Source organism: Arvicola amphibius, chromosome 10, assembly GCF_903992535.2.
Source record: "Arvicola amphibius chromosome 10, mArvAmp1.2, whole genome shotgun sequence".
Classification (NCBI taxonomy): domain Eukaryota; kingdom Metazoa; phylum Chordata; class Mammalia; order Rodentia; family Cricetidae; genus Arvicola; species Arvicola amphibius.
Genome location: NC_052056.1, coordinates 96,642,498 through 96,668,908, shown reverse-complemented (window position 1 = coordinate 96,668,908; position 26,411 = coordinate 96,642,498). Strand labels below are relative to the sequence as shown.

General features: G+C 39.9%; 1 protein-coding gene across 1 annotated transcript; it reads right to left on the bottom strand.

The window, feature by feature from the left end:
* Positions 1-933: 933 nt before the first annotated feature.
* On the bottom strand, positions 934-25,669 carry LOC119824441 (cytochrome P450 3A9). Its single transcript, XM_038344569.2, has 13 exons — positions 25,475-25,669; positions 22,809-22,902; positions 21,397-21,449; positions 20,668-20,767; positions 17,743-17,856; positions 17,430-17,518; positions 16,431-16,579; positions 13,931-14,058; positions 12,291-12,357; positions 7,763-7,923; positions 5,227-5,453; positions 1,987-2,149; positions 934-1,308 (listed from the first exon to the last, which is right to left on the bottom strand). The coding sequence occupies exons 1-13, from the start codon at positions 25,543-25,545 to the stop codon at positions 1,213-1,215; spliced, it is 1,512 nt and encodes a 503-aa protein (XP_038200497.1). The 5' UTR covers positions 25,546-25,669; the 3' UTR covers positions 934-1,212.
* Positions 25,670-26,411: the final 742 nt, after the last annotated feature.

The following is a 26,411-nucleotide window of genomic DNA, read 5'->3' as shown; positions in this document are numbered from 1 at the left end:
TAGTTCAGTGATATATGTTTTCTTCGGTGATGTAGCCCACTGAGAAGTGGATCATATTGCTATAAATGACCCCTTAACTTTACTACCCTTAAACAGCATTATTTAAACTCATACACCCAAAAAGACAGGACAGTAGAAGGGGGAACTGGTTGGAAAGAGAAAACTTATCAGTAGGATGAAGAAAATTGGAAGATAGTGATGGAGGTAAAAAAAGTCAAAAAATATTAAATGTGCATAAAATGCCATAATGAAACTCATTAATATATATTAGTATGAGCAAATAAAATGCATAAATGGATTAACTGAACAGCAAAATAATTAAACAAGAAAAATAATAGATCCTGATTGAGTTTATCAACCCATCCTGTTGGGTATCTATTGTTTTTCTGAAATGAAAGTTTCATCTAGGGAAAAGCTCATTAAGATCCAGAAGAAAATGAAGCTTATCAGATTCAAGAAGTAAACGAACTCTCAAGTGTCAGGAAGTTCCTGAAACTTGGAAGAATCCTAAGATCCCAGCATCCAGGTTATATAAGCAGTAGTAATTATAAGGAATTATAAGGGAACTTCAGAGATATATCTTTCTTGCATCAGAGATGCAACACTCTTCACCAAGACTCAGTGATAGAGCTGCTTTCGAATCACTTGCGCATATATAAGCAAGCCCTCATTCTTGCTCTTGTAAGTGCCCATAGAAATTTACTACGTCACTAAGCTAGAACTGAGTGGAATCATTCCTTCAGTCTCTCTTTGTTACCACATCTGGAGTAAATAGTTGTTCCTTCACAACTCTCTAGAAAATGTCAATACCACCATGCTTATTGGCTTCTCAATTTAGTAGTTAATTGTAATATACTTCAAATAAAAAAATTGTTCAGTAAACAAACATTTAGTCATTAGCATCACTATAAAAATTTTCATTTTCAGTAATAGTTGTTGATAAAACTTGTAATTGGTGTTTATTTTCTCAAAGGAAATCGGGATTTTGTGGTGACAATGAAGTAGAAATAGGGAGTCCCACAAAAGCCAGGAAGTTGAACGGATATCTTGGATTGCTGTCATCACATCTTTTTCTTCCATAGTAAGCTCGATGAATACCCAGAATCCTGCATGTATGCACAAGATTACCACAGTCTTCATCTTTGAATTTATCCACAATCTGAATTGGTTTCTGTTCCAGTGGAACACAGCACCATAACAAACCGCTATACATCAAGCTCCACTTATGGTCCCATCTCTTGGCACAACCTTTAGAAGTACTGGTTTTTCTGGTTGAAGAAGTCCTTGCTTGCTTAATTTTAAAGGGATCTGCAACAATTAAACAAGTAGTCTATGAAGAGACACCAACCACAAATACAAAGATGAGAAACAAAAATGCCAGAAGTGCTTTAGAAGCACACAAAAACTACTTTTACCTCCAGTGTCCTTCCTTAGGTGCTACCTACCCTTTAGGAGACAGGGTTTCTCACTAGCCTGGAACTCACAAGTTATATAGTTTGGCTGCTTGGGGAGCCCCTGGAATCTACTGGTCTCTGTCTCCTTGGGGCTGGGATTATGAGTGCATGTCAACATACCTGGTTGGTAATAGGTGTTGTTTAGCTGTTTGGTTGGTTGGTTGGTGGCTAGGGCTTTTTGGTTAATATGTTGGGAGTTGTTTGATTTGTTTGTTTGCTTGCTTGCTTTGTTTGCTATGTTTTTCATGGGTTGTGGGGATTAAGCTTAAGTACACATTCTTTTAAGGAAAGAATCGTACGGACTGATATATCTCCTGCAGCCCATGAATTTAGACAATCTTTATAGTTAGGTCTTTATTTTAAAAAAAAGAAAACAGATGCAATTCTAAAACTGAAATACTTAAACTCTCCAATAAATACTGCAAAGAAATTCCTTGAACAAATAGATCAGTATAGTTCTCTACAAATCAATAGCCCAGTTAAAAAGATAAACTCCCATAAAACATAAAACTTACTGAAAAAGCACACTGACCTGAGTTTCCTTACAAGGTTGGAAGGAGAAGTTCTGCAGGATGCTGACAAGAGCAATTTTCATGTTCATGAGAGCAAATCTCATGCCAATGCAATTCCTGGGCCCATCCCCAAAGGGCAGATATGTGTAAGGATTAATGTTGTCCTCGTTCTTCTTGCTGAACCTGGTCCCACAGGAATAGATGAAGACAAGTTAATGAAGCCTAAAACCCACAATAGTCACTTACTTGATATTTTTAGATACCCATTAGCAGTAATAAACAGGAAGCTTTTCTGATCTGATTGTGAAAATGTGAAAATTTTAGTGTTACTTTTACAGTTTCTTGCTTGTATATAATATATTGTGATTATTTTCCCCTTTCACATTAATTTCTTGTATATTCTCCCCAACTCTATTCATGTTCTTCACAACTTGTCCCCCTTCTATTTCCATGTCTTTTTGTGAGAGTCTTTCACAGGAGGTCACAAACGTTGTATGTTCATAATGTTGATGGCCATGTTCTAGCCAGAAGATATTTAACACTCCTCCCTCATTCTTTATCTCCTAGTCTTTCCATCCCTTCTTCCACAGTGTTCTCTGGGCCTGGGAGTAGGTGATATGCCACAGAGATTATACAAGTTACAAGTCTTCCCTCTTGCTTTACCGTGGAGGAGCTTGTAGTCATATTGAGATGAGGCGAATGCTGTTTAATAGAATGTTTATCATTAAACATGATTGTTGCATTTAGTGTGATGTGTTCATTCTCTGAGACATAAGAAATAAGACCAATTGAAGAAAAGTAAGCTATTGGTTGAATTAATAGTCATTGAAGTGGGAGGATAAAATAGTCACCACTACTGTGTAGCACGAATTAAAAAAAAAAAAAAAACCCAGAGACAGATATTGGGTTCAACCTGAAGATCATAAAAGTAAAGCAGCCAGCCACTAAAGAAGTCTTACCTCTACCAAGGCTGGACGACTACAGACTGAGTCCTGAACCTCTGTTTCCTCCTTTCTTATATTCCCCTCTAGTGCTGGGATTAAAGGCATGTGACTCCCTAGTAGTGGGATTAAATGTATGGGCCATCACCACCTGGATCTGTTTCTTCATTGATCTTGTGCAGCCCAGGATGGCAATGAACACTCAGAGATGCATCTTCCTCTTGTCTCCCAAATCGTGGGATTAAAAGTGTATGCAACCACTGCCTGGCCTGTATGGCTGACTAGTGTTACTGTTTTGTGTACAGTAAACATACAGTGGAATATCACTACACTACTGAAATTGTTTTCCTTACTCTTTCTTCTCACTGTTATTCTTTTTTCTCTTCTCCATTATTTTTCTTCTCTCTTCCTCTTATTTATTCCCTTGCTGCTTTACCTTCTTTTTCTCTCCATTTCTCTCCATCTCTCACTCTGTTCCTTCCTATTTCCCATCCTCCCTTCCCCCACCATTCTCTCCACTTCCTCTTTACCCTCCCTCCAGCTCCTGCCACCCTATCCCCATCCACACCTCAGAGAATGGCTTTCCCATGGGGAGCCAACAAAGTTTGGCATATCAGTCTGAGGCATAACCAAAGCCCTCCACCTATATTTAGGTGAGAAAGGTATCCCTCCAAAGAGAATGAGTTTCAAAAAGTCAGTTCCAACACTAGAGATAAGTCCTGGTCTCACTGGCAGTGGACCCATAGACATCCCCAGGCTCACAACTATCACCCACATTCAGAGAACCCTGAGAGAGATATACATGGATTCCCCTGGAAGGGGAAATAGACAAGATCTCCTGAGAAAACTGGGAGCATGGAAATGGAGAAGGGAAGAGGGCAGAGAAGGGGGAAGGGGAGGGGAGAGATGGGGAGGACAACATGAGAGAGTGGGATGGCTGAGATGGGGAAGGACAGAGAGGGAAAGAAAGGAAAGAGATATCCTGATTGAGGAGCCATTGTGGGGTTATCAAGAAACCTGGCACAAAGTAAATACCTAGGAATCCACAAGGATGACCCTAGCTAAGACCCTAAGCAACAGTGGAGAGGATGCCTAAACTACCCTACTGTAATCAGATTGATAATTACTTTAATTGTAATCATAGAACTTTCATCCTGTAACTGATGGAAGCAGAGGCAGAGATGAACAGCTAAGCACTGGGCTGAGCTCCCAGAGTCTAGCAGAAGAGTAGGAGAAATGATAATATTGAAAAAGGGAGTCAAGACATGATGGGGATATCCAAAGAAACATCTGACCTGAGCTAGTGGGAGCCCACTGAAGATGAGTGCTGAAGATGTTGGTTTGTACACAGTACCTTTGTAGATTTGTCAAATATTTTCTGTTGTAGATTTTGATCAACATATTCATTGATCAGTGTTTGAGGTAGTTCCACATACACAGTAAACACAGACTATCTGTCTCATTATTAAAGGGATATAATAACAACAGCACAATCAATTGTCTGTGGGCCACAAAACTATAGGAGGTGTAATTACTGAGACTGGAAGAAACACAGAAGCCATCTAGTCTAGAAGACAGAAGAGCCGACGAGTTCCAGTTAGCTTCTTCAGCAAGTACTGTACATAGACTTAATTGTGTCTAAATGATACATCATGGCCAACAACATAGGTATCAGAAATCAGGGGCTGCATAATTAGAAGCAATGGCTGTCTAGATCCTAAGCCTCTGCCCTAGAAACACCATTCTTTATTTTGCTTGCCAAGTAAACAATTAGACTGCGACTAAAGCCTGACCTTGCCTCTGGATTCCTAGAAGAGCCTTCTTGAGAAGAAGGATGTCTCAGACTTCTAGACAGCAGGCCACATGGCTTTGGAAAATTCACAGCGTGTAAGAGAGTGTCCAGGACAACATCCAGAGGCAAGAACGAAAGGATCTGTGGTCTCCTCTCTGTCCTCAGTAGAGCTGCTCAAACAAGGCCCTCAGATTACATCATTACAGTCACACTAGAGGACCCAGGAGGCAAAGCCTAGTTAAATGGAAAATGTAAATATTCTCTAAAGGTGATAGGAGCAGTTAAAGGTAACAGCAAGAAAAACCTAGGAATGAAAAGCCTAGTCCATTAAAATAAGAGGACGTTGTGACTGATGCTACTCCTGTCTTAAAGTCTGACTAGGTGGACAGGTGAATAGATAGACGGATGATAAGTAAACACAGAGGCAGACTGCCATTGCTACTTGTGTCTTTTCAACACCAAGAGACAGCATGTCATGTTTGGACTAGACCAGTTCTGGGTAGTTTATCTTTCCCACATCCCTGTACCTTTCAGGGCGGAACTCCTCAGGTTCTGGCCAATACTTTGGGTCTTTGTGAAGAACAAGAGTTGGTACTATCACCGTAGTCCTTTTGGGAATGAGAACCCCATTAACTTCCACATCTGCCTTACAGACCCTCTCTAGTCTTCCAGCAATTGGATATAATCTGAGAGTTTCATTTATCACCATGTCCAGATACTCCATCTGGACCAGGGCGTCATAGGTGGGGGGTGCCTGCAAAGAGGGAGAGAGATTTTAGTAAATTACGGCTTTGAACTAACTTTTTTTTTTTTTTTTTTTTTTTTTCCTCATGGTTTATTTTTTTTTATATTTAAAAATTTCCATCTCCTTCCCTCCTCCTCCCCCCCTCCCTCCCCTCCTTCTCCCCTTTCTCTCCCCTCCTTCTCCCCCTTCCCTCTCCTCCCCTCCACCCATACCTCCCCTCCCTCCCTCTCAAGGCCAAGGAGCCATCAGGGTTCCCCACTCTATGCTAAGACCAAGGTCCTCCCAACTCCCCCCAGGTCCAGGAAGGTGATCGACCAAGCTGAGAAGGCTCCCACAGAGCCCGTCCATGAAGAAGAATCAGAGCCCAGAGCCATTGTCCTTTGCTTCTCAGTCAGCCCCCGCTGTTGGCCACACTCAGAGAGACGGGTTTGGTCGCATGATCCATCAGTCCCATTCCAACTGGAGTTGGTGATCTCCCATTAGTTCTGTCCCACCGTCTCCATGAGTGAACGCACCCCTCTCGTTCCTGACTTTCTCCCTCATGTTCTCGCTCCTTCTGCTCCTCATCGGGACCTTGGGAGCTCAGTCCAGTGCTCCAATGTGGGGCTCAGTCACCTTCCCCATCTGTCGCCAGCTGGAGGTTCCCTCACGGTCCTGACTTTCTTTCTCATGTTCTCTCTCCTTCTGCTCCTCATCAGGACCTTGGGAGCTCAGTCCGGTGCTCCAAGGTGGGGCTCTGTCATTTTCTTCATCTATCGTCAGGTGGAGGTTCTATGGTGATATGCAAGAAATTCATCAGTATGGCTATAGGAACTGGCCTTTTCAGGCTCCCTCTCCTCAGCTGCCCAAGGAACTAACTGGGGGCGTCTCCCTGGAAACCTGGGAACCCCTCTAGGGTCAAGTCTCTTGACAACCCTCAGGTAGCTCCTTAAATTCAGATATATGCTTCCCTGCTCTCATATCCACCCTTCCTATATCCCAAGCACCCCATTCCTCCGAGCTCCCCCCGCTCTCCCCTTCACACTTTTCTCTCCCCATCTTCCCTTGGCCCAGTCTTGCCCAACCCTCAAGTTCCCAATTTTGAACTAACTTTCATCTGTGGAGAACTAATAGCAGGTTACACTGCCAAAGGAAAAACGCCCACTGATTCGCGATCTTAGCATTTACAAAGCATTTTTGTAACTGAAACTTCAACCTGCTCAATATACCTTTAAGAAATGTAGGGTAATCATGAAATACTGGAAGACTTTGTGACAATCCCAAATTCAGGACTTAAAATCCTCGGTATTGCTATATACAACTTTTTCCTTCTTATGGTGAGGAACCATAACTAGCAGATCATGATATTTAGAGTCAACAACAACTTGAGACTCTTAGAATTACCTTTCCACAGAGAGACCCCACACATGTACTTGAAAGTAAATAAACACAGGAAGAAGGAAAAGCCCTATTGTTCTTATTTGAAAATACCCCATGTGTTCAACCTTTTGATTATATATCAAACTTGGAAGTGTTAAATAGGATAAAATTTTTAATGATCTGGGGAGATACTAGTCTCTTCTCCATTAAAGGACAAAAGACAGATAGTCATTGCTATCAAAATGGTCCATTCCAACCCTGGTATAAAAGTCACAATGAAAACAGGATCCATCACTCGGCTCTGTTCTTTGTGGCTGGTTCATTCTGGTGGCTGTTCCTTCAGGGTTTGCCTGTGAGCTCTGAAGAGAATGATAAACCAGACAGACTACTACCCCACAGACCATATAACCTCACACCCCACAGCCTCCCAGTTTGGGCAGAGTTGTAAAGACTAAGATAGGGAACATTTGACTATTACTTTCTGGGACTTTTGAACAGATAATGATGGGTTAAGAGTTTGACTCAGGCCACCTATGAGTGGAGAGCATATGTTTGGGGCATAACTAAATCAATCTGCCTAGCCAGGCAAGGTCAGTCACACTCAGCCAATAGCAGGCAACACACCCTACAACATCAGCAGAGCTGAATACACAGACGTTTGAGTAACCAATGCTCACACTTCCATGCCACTGTGATTTTGAGGCTGTTTCTTAGTAGATTTTGATGACATATAATGGATAAAGATGTGCCAACATCCATCTACAAAGACATTATTTTCCTAAAAGCAGAATCAAATGCCTGTTTCCCATCAATCTCTCTTTCCAGAACCTTTTTAAATAAAGGTGGTGATGGGATCAATGCTTATCACTGTTGAAAAATTCTCATTGGACGTGATAAGGGGCCATTAGTGTCAATGCATCTCCTCTTCCCTTCCCCCCTCTCCAAACCAATCCTCTCACCTTATTGGGCAGAGCTGCATCGATTTCATCCTGCAGTTTCTTCTGGACATCAGGGTGAGTGGCCAGCAAATACAAAGCAAAGGAAAGAGCGCTGCTAGTGGTCTCATAGCCAGCGAAGATAAAGATAACTGACTGAGCCACAATCTCCAGGTCGGACAAAGCTAATGGGAAAGAAAATACATTTTATTTTATTTCATTTGTATGTGTGCATGTGTGTGTGTGTGAGTGTGCATGTGGGGGGATATACCATGGTATTCTTGTTAGGGTCAGAGGACAACTTGCAAGAATGAGTTCTCTTCTTTCAACATTTGGGTCCTGGATTTGAACTCAGGTCTTTGACTTGGTATCAAGTACTTTTATCTGCTGACCTATATTGAGGGCCCAATACATTTTAAGTAAAGGACATCAGTATTAAGGAATTTATTATTTGCATAAAAACATAAATATTCCAAATTCCTGAAAAGGTCATGAGAAAGCAATTCAGGGTCACAGTGGCCATGGTTGTCATTCTCACATTGGTCTGACAAGGGATTGAGATGGAAAAGTCACTTTTGTTGAGTTTCCTAAGGTCTACACTCCTCTTGACTATCGGCCCTTCATTCTGACATCCTCAACACCTCCACCACTGAACCATATCAAGAGGAAGAATTTCTGTCTATTACAAAGTTTCTTCAGTATGCCCTGTAGATAATTAGAGATATACCTTGTTTGTTCAATTTTTATTTTCTCTCTTTGTGAGAACTGAAATCGTAACTGCTCATTTACTGGAAAGCTAGTACGGCATATTTTAACTTACAATCTGCACAATTTTTTATTTATCTTATTAAGTTTTAGTTTATTTGCATGTGTGTGGATATATGTGTGCACTCATACACATGGTGTATATAGGTAGGCCATGACCTTGGGTGTACAGGTGTGTGTGTACAGGTGTGTATGTGGACATGGACTCAGGGCAGGATTTCTGGTGTCTTCCTCCTTTATTCTGTGTGTCATTGCTTTGGGACAGAGTCTCCTACCGAACTAGAAGCTCATCATTTCAGCTAGTTCGGCAGGATACTGAACTCTGTGTTCTCCTGTCTCTACTCTCTGTATTCTGGGAATATACAGTAACTTACAGCCATGCCCAGCATTTTATGTGGGTACTGTGCATTCAAACTAAAGTCTTCATGTTTACAAAGCAAGTGCTCTTATCCACTGAGCCATTACCCCAGTCCTAGGAAATCTACTTCATATAAGCAAAATAAATGGTACTTCCTTAAGAAAAATAATTATTCTGCCTAAAACTTAGCTTGTAACATTTTGAGTGACTATGAAATAGAAATGTTTGAGTACATGGGACATTAACAGACCTATGAAGTATATAGATATTAAAGAAACTGAGGCAATAATATTAAAAATTACTCAAAGTGAGGTCTATGAACTGGAAGCAACATTTTGGAGGTTCTCAGTAGTGTAGCATCTCAAACCCACCCCATATCTCCCTGGTCAGTGTCTGAACTTTCATAAACTGTGGTATTAACATGCATAATCCTTTGGACAAACAAGTATTACCAATCTTCAAAATGCAATTCAGAAGTTAGAGAAGCTACAGAGAAGAAAGAATAGCTACAAAGTACTGAATGACGGGCTAGAGAAATGACTGAGTCTGTTAAGAATGTAGGCTGTAGCTGAGTGGTAGTGGCACATCCCTTTAATTCCAGCACTCAGGAGGCAGAGGCAGGTGGATCTCTGAGTTTGAGGGTCTATAATGCAAGTTCCAATACAGCCAGGGACACACAAAGAAACCCTATTTTTTAAAAAAAAGACCAACAAGAATGCAGGCTTCTCTTCTTTTGCAGGGCACCTGAGTTCAGTTGTGGGCAACCCACAACCACCCTTCATCTAAGCACCAGGGGATCTGATAGCCTCCTCTGGCCTCTACAGGAGCCTTTACTCATCCATTCACACAGACATACACACATACACAGAAACAAGTTAGAAAATAATTCTTTTATTTAAAGGGCAATGACTAGCAATATTCTAATAAATGGATCCTCATTAGAGAATTTTTAAATCTCAAATGAAAGAAACATCAATTCCAGATAAATTGCATCTGTGGAGTGCTGTACCTTCCTGCTTCAAACTACAGCCCTGTTATCTAAGACCCAAAGTTTTGACTAAGGGTGAATGTAGGCCAAGCAGGACTGCCCTTATGTGTGTGCTCCTTTTTTACATGGTTCTTCTTTACAGGGCAGGGACTACAACAGGGAGTTGCGTGCACAATGACTCATGCTATCTTCCCACAAAGTACAAACTAGCCGGTCAAGTACAAACCTGCCCACTGTCATTGGGCATGAATCACATGCCATGGACAAGACCAACAATGAGTCCTATTTATAACTGTGGGCTTTCAGTGATAATATGAGCATGTAGGTTCGATGCTCATAACAAGTATACTACTACTCCATTGATGAGTGTTAAAAACGGGAGAGTGGTACAGCAAGATGTCTCAACAGGTAAAGGGACTGCTACCAAGCCTGATGAACTGAGTTTCATCCCCAGAACCAACAGGATGGAAGGTGGGAACAGAATTGTGCAAGTTGTCCTCTGACCCTCATGTAGACACCAATGCATGTGCATGCCCGCATACATATACAAACAAAATAAGTGATTTTCTAAAATTTATTCTAAAAAGAACAGGAGGCTTTGCAGGTATGAGAGCAAGAATATATGAAAATATGTAGAAATTCAGCTGAAACTGACTGTGATCCTATAATTTCTCTAAAATTTGTAAACTACTTTTTAAATATATAACATTAGAGAAGAACAAGAAAGAACTCAGTATACTGCAAAGAGAAGTTTTCTTGATGAGGGATGAAGACTACACTCATCTGTGGGTGTAAGGCAAGGGTTCAGACTGTTGTTAGGGATTATGATGGTTTAGCAAAGTAGTGGCTGTAGATTCTCATCTAAGATCCACGACTTTGTGAGCACTGAGTACTTAGCAGGTGGTGAGAAACCAGGCATGATTTCTCTGTTGTTGAGCAAGTCTTAAGTCCAATTAGAGAACTGCTGGTTAACACCACGGTATATGTGCCGCTACTGCTATGGAGCCCAGTCCCAGCAGATATATCTCCAAAACACTCCCACACCTGAGGTTCAGGGAGCATTGCAGATGAGGGGGCAAGAAGAATGTAAGAGCCAGGAGATCAGGAAATGTTCTGTGAGATTGTGTCTCCTAGTAATGTCAGAAACTACACCCATAAAGTCTCAGCAACATGAACGGCCAAACATGAGCTGAACAAGGATGATACCAATAGACATGCCAAAGTGAATGGGGAAAGTTCAGGAGGCCTCTACCCTATGCAAAGAACAGTATGCAGCTAATGAATGTAGAAAGGGGGAGAAATAGTCTCCTCCAGAGAAGAGACAGTTACTCAGTACCAAATGACCAGTCCCAAAAGCATACATACGTGCAACATTATACAGACTTTGCAGATTATATTTAGGAACATATATGTGTATGCATATATGTTCATTCAATAATAATTAATGAAAAGGAAGAGTGAAGTTGAAAGAGTGCATGGAGGGGTCCATGTAAGGATTGGAGAAAGGGAGGGACAAGTGTTGCGATTATGTTATGATCTCAAAAAAGGAACTCAGGTGCCCATATGAAAGGCTGACTCGGTGCACATGCCTGGATGAACTTGAGTGTTCTAATGAGTAATGGCAGCGAGGGAGCAGGATTAACTTATGGTTCTATGCAGGAGAAGGTGAGGAACAGGAGGAGGAGAGAGAGAAGGGAGAGAGAAGGAAGAAGAAGTGTAAGAGGGAAAGGGAGAAGGAGGAGGAGCTGTGGAGGATGAAGGATAAAAGGAGGAGCAGGAAGGAGGGCAAAAAGGAGGAAAAAGAAACGATGAAACAGAAAACAGACAGCTTGCCCCTCTCTTCAAGGAACATTACTCATAGCTGCATAGGACAGGATGGAATTAGAGAGCCATCGTTCTTATAAGGTTGAGAAGCTAGTAAGAGTAGTGGGATATATGCCTAGTCCCAAGGCTTCCTCCACATGTTCCTTATCAGCTACATGGGAAATTAATGCTTGGCTGTAAATCAAGAGCTGGGGAAACATTCATTCCAGGTTTCCGATGACCATTACTACTGTGGGGCTGTTCCTCTCACTGGATGTCTAGATGCAAATCTCTAGGCAGAGCTTTTGACTCAATGAATCTAGACGAGGCCCTGATGGTATTTGTTCTGTGGTACAAGATTCAGAGGCCACTGGTAACCTCCAGGCCCAAATCACATGCTTATAGCTGCCCTTCAGGCTTTTAACACAATTATAATCCAGCGCTTCTAGAAAGTTCCTCTGGCTACTGCATATACTGTCTACATTTGTGGTTGGGTTGGGTTGGGTTGGGTTTGGATGGGTTGGAATTATTTGAAATTTGGAGGCATATTCGTCTACCTGAAAGCCTACTGGATATTTCCAGAACAAAGCCCCCACTCTGAGGTTCCCTATCAATGAACATGAAACATCTGTGCTTACCTTTATGAGACTCCTTGATGTTGGAATTCTGGGAGTTTATCATCAGTTGAAGAAAATCCACTCTTTGCTGAAAGAAAATAGTTTTGAAAGATTCAAGGTCAGTTGAGAGGTCAGAGTAAGTCACAAGTGCTGAACTAGTCACCATTCTGAGAATAATATTTAGCTAAAATCCAGAAGTCTGGCTAGGGTTCCCAAAGTCAATGATAAACAAAAATGTCTATGTGCATGGTTTGGAGAAAAGAATGCTTTCCTGAGTGACACTGGCTGTGTGTCCAATGACTTTGGTCTTTCCTGTCTTTGACCATGAGTTGTCTGACTTCTGAACAGTCCAGGTGGTCCCTTCCCTTTGCATGTGTGCTCACACAGTAAGAAGTTCTGGACCTCAATCTCCTGTCCTCCCATATTAACCTCAGACTGTTGTCCTTATCAATGAAACTTGTAAGCACAATGACTTGGAGAAACAAGTCTGAACTACATAGTAAGACTATCCCAAAAAATAAAAATTAAAAATAAAGTGGACTAAACTGTGGTGGGTAGGATAAAATGACCTTTTTGAAAATGTGTCATGCCAGTATAAGGTCTGGGAAATTAGAGGACCTGGAAAGAATTTTTAAGTAGAATCATTTTCCTTTTGGGAAAGAAAAATGACAATTTTGTCTCATTTTTTTAATTTGCATTAAATGATGCATTAAAATTATACATGGAAATGGAATTAAATGAAATTTTGATGCATGCATATATTGAATGTTGTTTAAATCAGGTTAAGCATATTTTTTTCAATATCCATTACTCATCAATGATGAGAACTTTCAAAGTCCATTCTTCCATAGTTTTTGGATTTTTTGAATGGCTTCAGCGAGCATAGAAGTACAAATGTCTTGCACACAAGCATATGTTATTATATGACCAACAGGAAATGGTTGGGTTGCATAGGAGATTTATTTTTTACTTTCTGCCCAACTTTTTACTCTAATGTGAACTAAGATCACTGAAGGCTTAACCCTTGAAGAAATGAGCCATTAATAATGTTTGTTCCTGGCTGGGTGTGATGACTCAAACCTTTAATCCCAGCACTCAGGAGCCAGAAGAAAGTGAAAACCAAAATAATAATAATAGTTAATCCAATTGGGTTTTCCTGATCCAACACCAAAGTTTGGATCAGTTATAAGTTCTGTTCCTGATATGATACCCAGGGCAACTTGGGCCATTGTTCAAGTTTGCTGACCTTGTAGAAGGGCCTGTGTTTTATCCCCAGTACTGAAAAATAACAAACTTTGACTTTTTTAGATGTTTTCATACAGTTTTCCATAATTCCCCTAATTTACATCCCCACAAATCATAAGCAAGGAATCTCTTTTTACTAGCATGTGCCTTAAAGTATTTATTCTGTGCTAAACTAATTGTCAAGCATATCATTAATTTTAAACACTTTCCCTAACTCATTTCATTTCTCTATTCACAATCACTACACTCTTCGTTCTCTTCAAAATATCAAAAATCCCCTATCCTTAACCTACACTCCTCCATCTGATGTTCAAAGATTCACAGAAAAATATATATGTGTGTGTGTGTGCATATTTTTATAGAGAGGGAGAAACATATTATCAATAAATGAAAGTTCCCATGTGAGCAGCTATTACCTTTTCTTTCTCTTGCATGCGATTCTCTTTCATTCGTTGCACAGAAGTTTTAAAAAAGCTTATGACATCTTTTGGAAACAGGCAGAAACCTAGTACATCAAGTATTGGGACAAGGAATGGAAAGAGTGCTAGAGGGGAAAGAAAAGAGAAACTGGTGAAAAGACGAATTTTACCTAAAATAATTGCATTTTTCTGATACTCAGAACAGCAAAAGTTATCAGGATCTCAACTGAGACTCTCCCTCTTGCTCAGATTTCAGGCCACTGCCTGGCAAAGGGCATGTCAATGTATGTATGACCACCAACATAGTAGTGACATCAATGGCTCTTGACTCGTAGTGTTAGGGTTAAATTCCTTGACCTCTTACCCTTTGACATGTTGGACTAAGGTCTTCTTGGATTGATCAGGTTTCAGTCCAGTGCTACAATTAATCAAAGTGCTCAAGAAAGAACTTTCAAGGCTGGAGAGATGGCTCAGTGGGCAATGTATTTGCCTTGCAAATAAATGTGAGGACCTGTGTTTGGTTCCCGTGTTAAAAGCCAAGAGCAGTGGCTCAGCAATAGCAGTATGAGAGGTGGAGAAATGAATTCCTGGAAGCTTAATGGCAAGCTAACCATGGGCAAGTTCACCTAACTACTTGGTGACGCTCCAAGCTAGTGAGAGAGACTGCCTTAAACAAAAGGTAGCAGATGCCTGAGGTTTTCCTCTTATCTCTGCACTCATGTATACCCATATACGCAAGTGTACCTACCCACCCACCCATGAATACACACACACATAAATAACAATAATGATAACATTAACCAAAAATACAAAAACAAAGTAAGCTTTATAAGAAGGAGACAAAATAATAAGCAGAAGGGTGTTTATGGGTATTGAGGAAACCCTGATCTCATGACAACGCTTTATAGCATGTGCCACTAAAAGAGAAGAGAAAACAGACTTTAGGCAGAAAGAGAATGGATACTGCTGACCAAAGTGCAAACTAATGAAATAAAAAACATGGAGGAAATCTATGAAAATGAAAGATGCTGCTTTGAAAATATCTTCAGAGTTTGCAAAACATTAGCTGGGATTGTTCTGGAATCAGAGTGATGGCTCAGATTGCCAGCAGTCACAGTGAAGTGGGAGCTGAAAAATGCCATGAAAAGCACAAGGGCATAAAAAGGAATCCTATTAATAGTTGGAGGACTAGGACAATAGCCGCAATTACACAACATAACTGGAATGTACAAATTCTTAGAAATACACAAATTATAGAAACTAACTCAGAAAAAAACTGCATACCATGCATAATATCCCTATGACGTAATGCGAGGTTATTTGTTGCAAAGAAAATACAAAGAGACCCATAGTTTTTCTCACAGTCTAGAGAAAATGGAGAACTATGGTAAAAGGAGATTATCATACAAACGTGTTCCTGGATCATACTTAATCTTTACCTCCTCCTACCTTACCATATGTACAGAATTAAAAGTGCTCCTGATTTTTTTAAATTTCTATCCACAGGGAAATCCTAAAAGCAGAACGTTGTGATGCTGAGTTTTAATACATATTAAGGAAAGCATATGCCATTTCTTCCTGAACACTTTCAAAATACAGAAAAAAATGTGAAAACATCTCCAAAATTCTCCATAAGAAGAACAGTGCCCTAATACTAAGACCAGACAAATATTTCTAAGGAAAAGAACTGAAAACTAACATCACTTGTAAATGTGGTTACAAGATTTTCAGTACAATGTTAGTATACTGAATCAAGTGACTGTAAGGTAGGAGTCATCTCAAAAATTCTCTGCTGTATAATTGAGCATATCAATGCTAGTGAAAATGAGTAAAACAAATGAATAAATGCAAAAACATTTGAGAAAAGCCAATTCCCTTCTGTGGTTAGACACATCTTTAATTAGTTCAGTGCATTATGTTAGACATTACTATATAACTGGGCACCCTTGGGTAGACATCCAAAAACCGCCAAAAATGTGTGCTGAAACACAAACTTGCATAAGAATATTCATTGCAGCACTATTCACAACAGCCAAAAAGTCAAAACATTCCAAATATCCATCAGTCACAAACAAAACGTGGCATGCATGTCCTTACAGTAGAATATGATTCTGCCATAGAAGAAATGCAATACTGATTCATACTTCAAGATATGACATTTTTAAAACATACCAATTTGAAAGCCAGACACAAAAGGTGGCATTATACTCTTCTATTTATATGAAGTGTTTAAGAATATGCAAATCTGAGCAGTTAGAAAATAGATTGCTTGTTGCTTATGCCTGAGGGAGAAAAGGAGTAATCATTAAAAGTACAGAGTTTCTGGGCTGGCAAAAAGGTTCCACAGATGACAATATTGATAGCTGAAAATATTTTAAATATATTGAAAACCATCTTTTGGACTATTTAAGTGGGATACTTACAACATAAGGAGATTATATTTCACTACACTGTTACTTAAAAAAAAACAGAAAGAATGAAACATTAGATCACGTACTGACTGTGAGTAACAATGGATCGAACACATCAAGTTTTAAGAGCTTCTTGATTTTTTCCACAAAAGGGTCCTGAGGATTGTTGAGGGAATCAACATTCACTCCAAATGATGTGGAAGTGATCACATCCATGCTGTAGGCCCCAAAGATGCTAACGAGAAAGAGAGAAATGGAAATTAACAGCTACACTTCTTCCTATTCCACCCAAGATACATAAGGTGTGAAGTAGTAGTAAATTCACATGTCCAGCCAGGACAGTCATAGTGCCACACAGAAACCCTTTCTGTGATATCCTTGTCCCTAACATACTCAACTGTGAGAAGTTTGTCAGGTAACAGTGTTGTGTTTGTCTTTCTGTTGTGGGATGACATGGATACATTGAGGGCTAGTTTTAATTATCAAAACAACATAATCTAGAAGTGTCTGGGAAGAAACTCTCAAAGAGGTATTGTTTATACCAAGTTGGACAGGACTATGGGGTGTTGCCTTGATTGTGTTAATTGATATGGGAAGATGTGATCCAATGTGGGTGGGAACATTCCCTGGGTGTGGTAGTTTAAATGCAATTGGCCCCCATGAGCTCATAAGGACTGGCACTATTAGGAGGTGTGGCCTACTTCAACAAGTTTGAGTCCTTGGTCCCCAGCTAGTGGCACTGTCTGGGAAAAATGTGAAAACTTAGAGGTAGGGCCACATTATAAGAAACAGGTATTTGGGGCAGGCCTTGAGTGTGTATATATATATATATATATATATATATATATATATATATATATATATATCTTAGCCATGTTTCCTTCTTCCTGACCATAGATGCAGTGTGATCAGCTAGCTTCCTGCTCATGCCACTGTGTCTTCATGCTGTGATGGATGGATATATCTGCCTATAACTGTATGCCAAAATGAAACCTTCCTTCCTTCAATTGCTTTGTCAAGGTCTTTAGTCACAGAAAAACAATCGACACAACAGCCCAACAAACAATCACTGTACTAGTACTTACTCTTTCATATTGATGGGATCCCCATTCTCTGATTGCTGCCTCATGTTTTTCACCAACACATCTGCATACTGCTTAATGATGGGGAGCATCTATACACAAAACAAAATCCCATCCATAATGAGATGAGGGGGCTAAGTTCCCAGTGGACACAGTTTTCCCAAGGACAAAGCAAGAGGTCCCATTAACACAAAAGGACGTTCTTAGGAAGTTTCAACCCAGAGGTAAATGACTGGAAAAGGGCTGTGATCTTCCATGCTACCTGTCCCCACATGTGTTCCTCATATTTACAATGACCATCTTATTATTTCATTACCTCCTTGAGCTTTCCACTGGTGAAGGTTGGAGACAGCAATGCTCGGATTCTCTTCCATTCTTCATTCTCAGCAACGGAGATGGCTTTTTTCAAAATTCCCGATGGACCAAAAGACTAGAATCCAAAGCAAAAGAGATGTTATCCTATAGAGGTTTGGGTAGCTGCAAGGGTGTGAGGAACACGTATCACTTATGTACAAACTATTTAGAACTATGTCGTTAAATGGTACAGGAAATGTGTGTTTCAAACGCCTTACTCTCTAGGAAGCTGGAGGAAGAGAAAGGAGGGTCTGTCAGCGGTAGAGGTTCAATAAAGGTAGAATTAGGTTTATCAGTGTATCAATTTTCATGCATTTTTTATCATGCCTAACTCCACTAATAATGTGTAATTAATAAATGCAATGGAAAATATTAAGCATATGTGTTGTATGGAAAGTCACAAAAACTTAGGAGCAGCACCTAAAATTGAGCTCAACTGTGGAAGATTAACGTTTATAACCTTTAAAAGTAAAGGCACACTCAATATTCTGTTCAACATTGTACTGGAACTCCCAGCTAGCACAGCAAGTAAGGAAAAAAATAACATAAAAAGTATATAGAAAGAAAAAGATCTTCCCTATTTTTTAATAAAATAATGCCAAGACAAAGAATTCATGGAGGACATAAACAAACAACTGGAACTTACCTATGAGTCAATTCACAAAAACTCAGGCACACTGGTAAAGTAAGTGAAGAAAATGCAAAACCTCGTGAAATACGCAATGATTTTCACAATAATTCCAAAGAAAATGAAAGACTTTACATATGAACCTAACAAAATCTAACAACAGCAATGAAAATGCTCATTTAAAAAAAACGGTGAAAATTTGAAGGAAAAAAGAAACAAAGTATTCACAGATCGAAACAACATAGATCTAACATACATGAGAAGTAGGAAAAAACAAGATCTCCTGAGTAAACTGGGAGCATGGAGACCTTGGGGGAGGGTTGAAGAGGAAGAGAGTCAAGGAGGGGAGGAGAGAAAAATGTAGAGCTCAATAAAAATCAATAAATAAAAACAACCGCTGGGGAGATGGCTCTGAGGGAAAGATGCTTGTTGCTAAAGCATGAGGACCTGGGTTTGACTCTGCAGCAGCCACATTTTAAAGCATGTTGGCTATGGCCATGGGTAACTGTAACCCAGTGTTGGGGGAATGGAAACAGGTAGCACTGGCCAGCCAGAGTAGCCAACATGGCAGAGTAGTGCAGTCGGACACCCAACATCCTCCTCGGGTCCTCTGCTGGTTCACACAGGCACACACATGTACATACACATATATACAACTCTCACAAACAGAAGATTCAAAATACTAAAGTATCATGCTTTAGACACACACATGTGCGCACACACACACACACACACACACACACACACACACAAAGGAGTTTTATTCAGTCATAAAGAAGAGCAAAATTATATCATTTCCAGGAAAATAGATGGAACTAAAGACCATGTTAAGTGAAGGAAGATTCATTAAAAGCTAGTACCACCTATCAATATCAATAATAGATTTTTAACTATGTACATAAAACAAAACATTATAGAGATTGGACAGAAGGCTCAGAACTTAAGAAGATTTGCTGCTCTTACAGAGGATAGGAGTTTGGTTCCCAGCATGCATCAGGTCACTCATAAATACCAGTAACTATGGCTCTGAAGGATCCTGCACCCTCTTCTGGCCTCTGTGGGCACCTACACACATGTTCACATGCACACAGAGAGAGAGACACACATAAAAACATACACATAAACGAATATAAAATAACTATTTTTAAAATGTCACAAGAAAACCTACTAATTTGTATGATAAACATATGCCAATGGTGTAGAAACTGAAGATAAAATACTTTCCAACTAAGAAAAAATACAAGTTCTGTGTGGCAACTCTATAGACTAGGATATGAAAACCTTGCAGCAAACGAAAAATTCTGCTGGTTATACATAGGTGCACAACTATATATGCATTAAGTTACATGCCTGTGTGCACACACACTACAAAATAAGGACATGTAAAATTGCTACTGAATAAAATATATGTTATACAAATTTTCTGTCACAGAAACATACTAAATTTACAGTTATGTAAAGCATTGAGACAAACAACATGAAGAACAAATGGACCACAGTTAGACATTTGAGCCAATGCCCTATGAAATTATAATTATTTCATGATAAAAAGTAATGTATTGCCAGGCTGTGGTGGTGCATGCCTTTAATCCCAGTTCTTGAGAGACAGAGGAAGGCAGATTTTTGTGAGTTTGATGCCAGCCTGGTCTACAAAGCAAGTTCCAGGAAGCCAGAGGAGTTACACAGAAAAACCCTGTAGTAATAATAATAATAATAATAACTAAGATATAAATGGGGCACTGGGGAGATGGCTTAGTAAGAAAGAGTGCTTGCTGTGTAAACATAAGGATCTGACTTTGAATATCAAACAAATACTTAAAAAGCTGGATATGGCCAGGCGGTGGTGGCGCACGCCTTTAATCCCAGCACTCGGGAGGCAGAGGCAGGCGGATCTCTGTGAGTTCGAGACCAGCCTGGTCTACAAGAGCTAGTTCCAGGACAGGCTCCAAAGCCACAGAGAAACCCTGTCTCGAAAAACCAAAAAAAAAAAAAAAAAAAAGCTGGATATGACCCCAAGCTCTGTGAGGGGAAGAAACAGGAGAATAGTCAGTGCTTGCTGACTGACAGCCTAGCTCCAGGTTCAATGAGAGATCCTATCTGAAGGGAAGAAGGAGGAAAGAACGGGACATCCAATGTCCTCCTCCAACTTCCATATGTGTGTAGGGTGTGTGTAGGCACATGTGTGCATATAATTCACGCATCAAAAAGACCTTACTATATAAACAAATAGAGATTATAATATTTTAAATAGATGCCTACCCGCCGATTTGTGAAGGCAGAATAACATTCCTTCACCAGCACTGTTTTGATCATGTCTGGATCCGTGATAGCCAAAAGAGGGTTTCGGCCCTCATAAAACCTGCATTGGCAAAGCAAAGAAGATTAAACCCAATCACTGGACTTGATAGTTGGAAGCATGCCCAGGAACCAAGAATCTGATCCATATGTTATATAACCAACATCTTAGTTATACAACATGCTGCAACATGAGCACCTGCTGCAAGTCAGGGATTCTGACCACAGGTCATTGGTGTCTCATAAAATGAAGTATATTATAGCTCATTCAGGAAAGAGGCAAATGCAAAATAGCTCCACGAAGAAGCCATAATCAGAACTAAATTAGAACATTTGCTAAGCCTGGATGGATATTGCCCACATACTATTTTTGATAATTTTGCTGGATCAAAATATCAGATTACCAAAAAGGATATTAAGTGAATGGAAAACTGAAAGTGAATAATTTAAGTACAAAATAGTGGATTATTCAGACACTGGATTGAAACTCAGGTGAACCATTCCCTGAACCAGCAAGTCCTGGAGAAAAGTCAAAATATGCAACTTCCTCAGCCAAATTCAGTATGTGCGACATATGGGACCTTTGGTAGAAAAATCCCCCCGAAATATTTATAATAGATAGCTAACACTTAAGTCCTGTGGGCTTTCGTCAGCATTTCACGTCTTCCCCGTGGAAATTGACAGAATACTTACCCCCACATTTTCCCATATTTTTTATGACATTCTATGTCAAATTCCCAGAAACCCTGGAAAGAGAAAAAAATAAAAATCCATAACTATGTTAAATATACTGTCCCTACCTTTAGTTGGGGGACAAATGATTCCAATCTTACAAAATCGGCTTACTATCCCTTGGTAGAACTGAGAGGGACATTCTTATTCACAGCTTTCTGAGGGAAAAGGAGTTAAATGCTAGAGGTATTTAAAATAGGGATATTAAAGATTCCCACATTTTCTCCCAACTTTGCAAATGTACAAAAACTCAGCCTTGGTTATGAATAATTGCTAACCCCATTGTACATGCTTGGGGTTATCAACTATGAATAATATTATATTTAACGACATGTTTCTAAAGACGTTGCTTCACTACATGCTGTCAGGAAAATTCTCAAACTCTCTGAATTGTTCCTTCCATGGACACAATGAAGAAATGGAAACTAAAGGAATGTCAGTGAGGTCCATTTAACTCCTTATTCAGCGTCTTTTTTATTTATTTTATGACCACTTCCATAGAAGACTAATAGAATCATGACACTGAAGAAGTCAGGAGCCTCTTTTAATTTAGAGTTTTTAATCTCAGGCAAGTTACTGAGTGAGAAAGCAACTGAATAAGGATGGCAAAGGGGTGACTGAAGAGATGGCACAGTGGTTAATAAGAGCATTACCTGCTGTATCAGAGGATCAGAGTTCAGTTCCTAGCACCCACGTGGCAGCTGTCTGTAATTTTAGCTCTAGGGAGACTCCTTTGTGGGCATCCAGCACTCATACACACACTTATAAGCACATAAAATACTCATACACATAAAAAATATTTTTAAAAGTAGCTAAGAGAATTTGCCTTTATGGCTCCCTGGCAACATAAGAAAATAGGGAGTTGCCTCCTCTACACAGAACACAGCAAAGGAAAATATTATCTCCTCCACACATAACATTGGAGATTAAATACTTGCTCTGAGTCTCTAAAACTTAAAAAGAAAACCTCTACTAAGCTTCAGTTATATTTTGATTATGCCAATAAAAATTCCAGAACCATGACTTTCCCTTGTTAGAATCTACACTGGGGAAAAAGAACATTTTCTTTCAAGGATCACAAGTCTAAGCATCAAGACCTCAGCATGGCCTTGTGGTATGATTGAGCATCCTTTGGATATATACCATGAGTGTTGATATGACAGAGGTCTGAGTTGATCAACTGTGCCAAACCAGATTCTCCAAAGACTAACATCAAGGCCTTTGAGAAGCTGATCTTTCTTCAGATGGAAGCTAAACGTGATTTTTTTAAAATGCATCCTCAGTTCTACTCAAGATTTTATCTTTTTATTGATGGAACTAAGCCAGTCCTGGCCACCACAAGGGGAAAGATAGGGAGCCCAGTGAATACTCACCTTCCTGTAAGCAAGAATTGACCCAAAGAAAGGCAGAGGTTTGGGCCCAGGAATTCCCAACTTTTTAAAAATTCCATGCGAATGAGTTCCATATCTATGAAGTGAAAGAGAAAACTAGTACATTGGGTTTGCCATTGTATGTTATAGTGCCTCTCCTGTCATGGATATAGACACTATAAAATTCAAAAGAAGACGCAATATATAGGCAACAAATAACAACAAAAACGCCAACAGTAATAATTATTTTTGGTCTTCACTTCTCTAAAGTTCTCTGTGGGCCTCTCAAAAACCACAAAGTTTATCTTAAAAGGTAAGTAAAATGTGGGGGTCTAAATCCTAAAGTTTATTATTAATCATAAATAAATAAATAAATAAATAAATAAATAAATAAATGTTTGAATGTTCATGTGAAATCCAAGCTGAGTTCATACATATCATTTTTCACTTGTTTTTACTTAGGAAATTGATTAGCTGCTAATCAACTATCCTTCTAGTGATCTTCAGTAAGAGCCACAAGTGTATTTAAGAGTTCTCTCTTGAGAGAAGAGGCATACTCTCCACTTCCTCCTAACTCATACCTGAAGGTATTTCATTTCATCACTGGGCTCATCCTCTTCCTTATCCGCCTACACTAAGGTATTTGCATGACTGGACAGACAGGTATATCGAACACTGATGAATTTTTTTAAACCTGATAAGCAAGTTTATTTCAAAGCAAATGTGCAATCTATGCCATGTATTTATGCATTAGGCTCCTATGCCTGACACTATTATAAACAAATGAAGTTGCCGTAAACACATCAGTTCTCACAAATATTGAAAGTAACAGTCCCACTTTAACTCTTTGAAGGAAGGTCCTAGGATTACCTCAAAGAAATGCTAGGGCTGAATAGAAGGAAATAAAAACTTTCAGTTAATTGCAAAATATCATCAGATGGAAAGGATGTTGTCACAATACTTTAAATGCCTATTCCTTTAAAGAATAGCTACCTTTGAAGTAAAGCTATCTCTGGATTTTTCATGTTCACATCACTATGAGTTTCTACCTTTCCTTCGTAGAAAATGATGACAGACGTTAGATGTGAGGGAGTATCTACTAACCACAGACTCATCGGCACAGAGAGACAGTGGGGGGGGAGGGGAGAGAGACTACAGTGGTTCTCATCTTCCTAATAAAATGATCCTATAATCCAGAGAGAGAGAGAGAGAGAGAGAGAGAGAGAGAGAGAGAGAACAGAGGTTCTCATCTTCCTAATTAAGTGATCCTTTAATACAGTTCCTCATGAGATGGTAACCCGACAACCATAACATTATTTTGTTGCTACTTCATAACCATAATTTTGCTATGGTTGTAAATTATAATGTAAATATCAGATAAACTGGATAACTGATATTTGATCCCTGCTAAACATTCATTTAAGCTAAAGGAGGTCATGACCCACAGGCTGAGAACAATTGCAGTAGAATGAGTTGGGGATGGTGGCCACATATGATTTGAATTCTGGAACTCAGGGTAACATCTCTCCTGCCCTCACAGGAATACCTTCATTGGAAGGAAATTCTGAGATGGATGTTCTTACTGATGCTCCCAGAAGCACTTAAAGGGAAAATATTTAACATCCTATTTGTTTCAGAGTGTCTGATATTTGAGGAGGCCAGTAGATCTCATAACCAGGAAGGAGTAACTCCTTATACTGATGCTATGGACTTGAAGGGAAATGGTAAAGGAAAAGAACCAAAGTCAGGTCTCCTTTACTCTAAAGATTCGTCATTTAATAGTACTAGAGAGATGCTTAGTGGTTAAGGACACTTGTTGCTCTTGTGGAGGACCTGGGTTCAATTCCAGAATTTACAAAGTGGCTCGCAGCCAGATGTCTGTATGTAACTCCAGTTTCTGAGGGATAAGATGTCCTCTTCCAACCTCCTCGGGCAACGAATACACATGTATGTGCACATACATACATGCAAGCTAAACACTAATATAAAATAAAATGACCAAATGTAATTTAAAAAAGAAGACTCATCACTTAGAAGCAAATAGCTCAGTATATTATAGGTAGAAAGACTGAGTTTGGGGAAGACAGAGAGCTCCAGGGAAGGGTAGCAAAACAAGAAATAATCTCAGCCTACCATATAGCCTTGGATAAATACTAAGGACATTGCATAAACAGTCCTAGAGGGAGTAGAAAAGAGCCATGTGCACATGGGACAACACTATACATCTCCTACATCAGAGGACACAGGTGAAGATGGCAAAAAAAAGCTGCTTCTATCCCCACAATCCTGAGACCTTGCAGAAGAGACCTCCCAAAATACACGGGGACCAATTATGTGTCATCCACAACTGCTGAGCTCTGGTTGGTTAATCTAGGGGGAACCTGAGACTCAATCAGAGTATACCCAAGTCTATCTCAATCAACAGGAGGATGTATCTCAATCCTCCTATCTACAGAAAGTGGAGCTGAGTAGAAGAGTAATGTGCATTTATCCCCTTAGAGGGATTTGCTTAAGACCAAAAGCAACACCTTAGGTCTTTGTAGCATACCACACTCAAGCAACATTCCCTTCATTTTCTCTTTGGAGAAAAACAGGGAGAGGAGAGAATTATCCAATTCACCTTCCCAAGTCCTGATCCCTGAGGAGAGGAGCCTGGGCAGTTTACTCACAGGTAGAGGAGCACCAGGCTGGTAGCCAGGAGCATCCAGGTTTCCATCGAGAAGTTTGGGATCAGGTCCATTGCTGCTTCTTTAATCAAGTCTCTCTTTTGTGGTTTATTCTCAGCTGTGTGTGTGCCACCTTGCAGGACTGAGCCTAATGAGCTTCCTCTCCTGCGCTGCTGTGACTCAAAAGGCCAGCCTGCCATGCTTAAGTACGAGGAAAGGGGTGGGGTTGAGTTTGCAGTCAATGAAAACAGGACCGTGCCCCACCCACAATTCCAAGAGTCAGGTGCACTCTCTAACTTTGCAGTTGGCATAATGCCATGAATGTACCTACTTTCAGCTCTGAACTCATTTGCCATGAAACATTAACCAGAAAAATTGCAAACGGTGATTTTGTTGTCACTTAGGGCAAAGGTTACTTATCAGAAACTTAAGTGAAATCGTTGGCTTTAATTCTCCTCCAGTAGTTCTGTCCATGGTTGCTTTCTGTTGTGATTAAAAACAAACAAAAACAAAAACATTATGACCAAAAACAACCTGGGGAAAAGGGTTTATTTCGTATTACAATTTATAGTCCATCAGGAAGGGAAGTCAGGGCAGAAATACAAGCTATAAATCTGGAGGCAGAAATGGAAGCAGAGCCCATGGCTAAACCCTGTTTACAGACTTGCTCCCTGTGGCTTGGTAAGGCTAATTTATTCTCCCATGGAAACAGTGCAGAGAACTGGAAAGGGCTAAAGACTCAAAGGCATGAGAGTCCCCCACACCCATATAGACTACTTACATAGTGCTTTCTGAGTTATTTTGGGAGGTGTAGTGTCTCTCTATCTCTATCTGTGTGTGTGTGTGTGTGTGTGAGAGAGAGAGAGAGAGAGAGAGAGAGAGAGACAGAGACAGAGACAGAGACAGAGACATGTTCTGTTTTGTTGCATGCAGCCCATAG

Coding starts and splice junctions, on each gene's coding strand:
- LOC119824441 (XM_038344569.2), bottom strand. CDS start 25,545: ATGGACCTGATCCCAAACTTCTCGATGGAAACCTGGATGCTCCTGGCT. Junction 14,059..16,430: donor TCCATTGTTACTCACAGTCA/GTACGTGATCTA, acceptor TTTCCCCTCTAG/CACTCTTTCCATTCCTTGTC. Junction 5,454..7,762: donor ATGCAGCTCTGCCCAATAAG/GTGAGAGGATTG, acceptor CCCTCTTTGCAG/GCACCCCCCACCTATGACGC.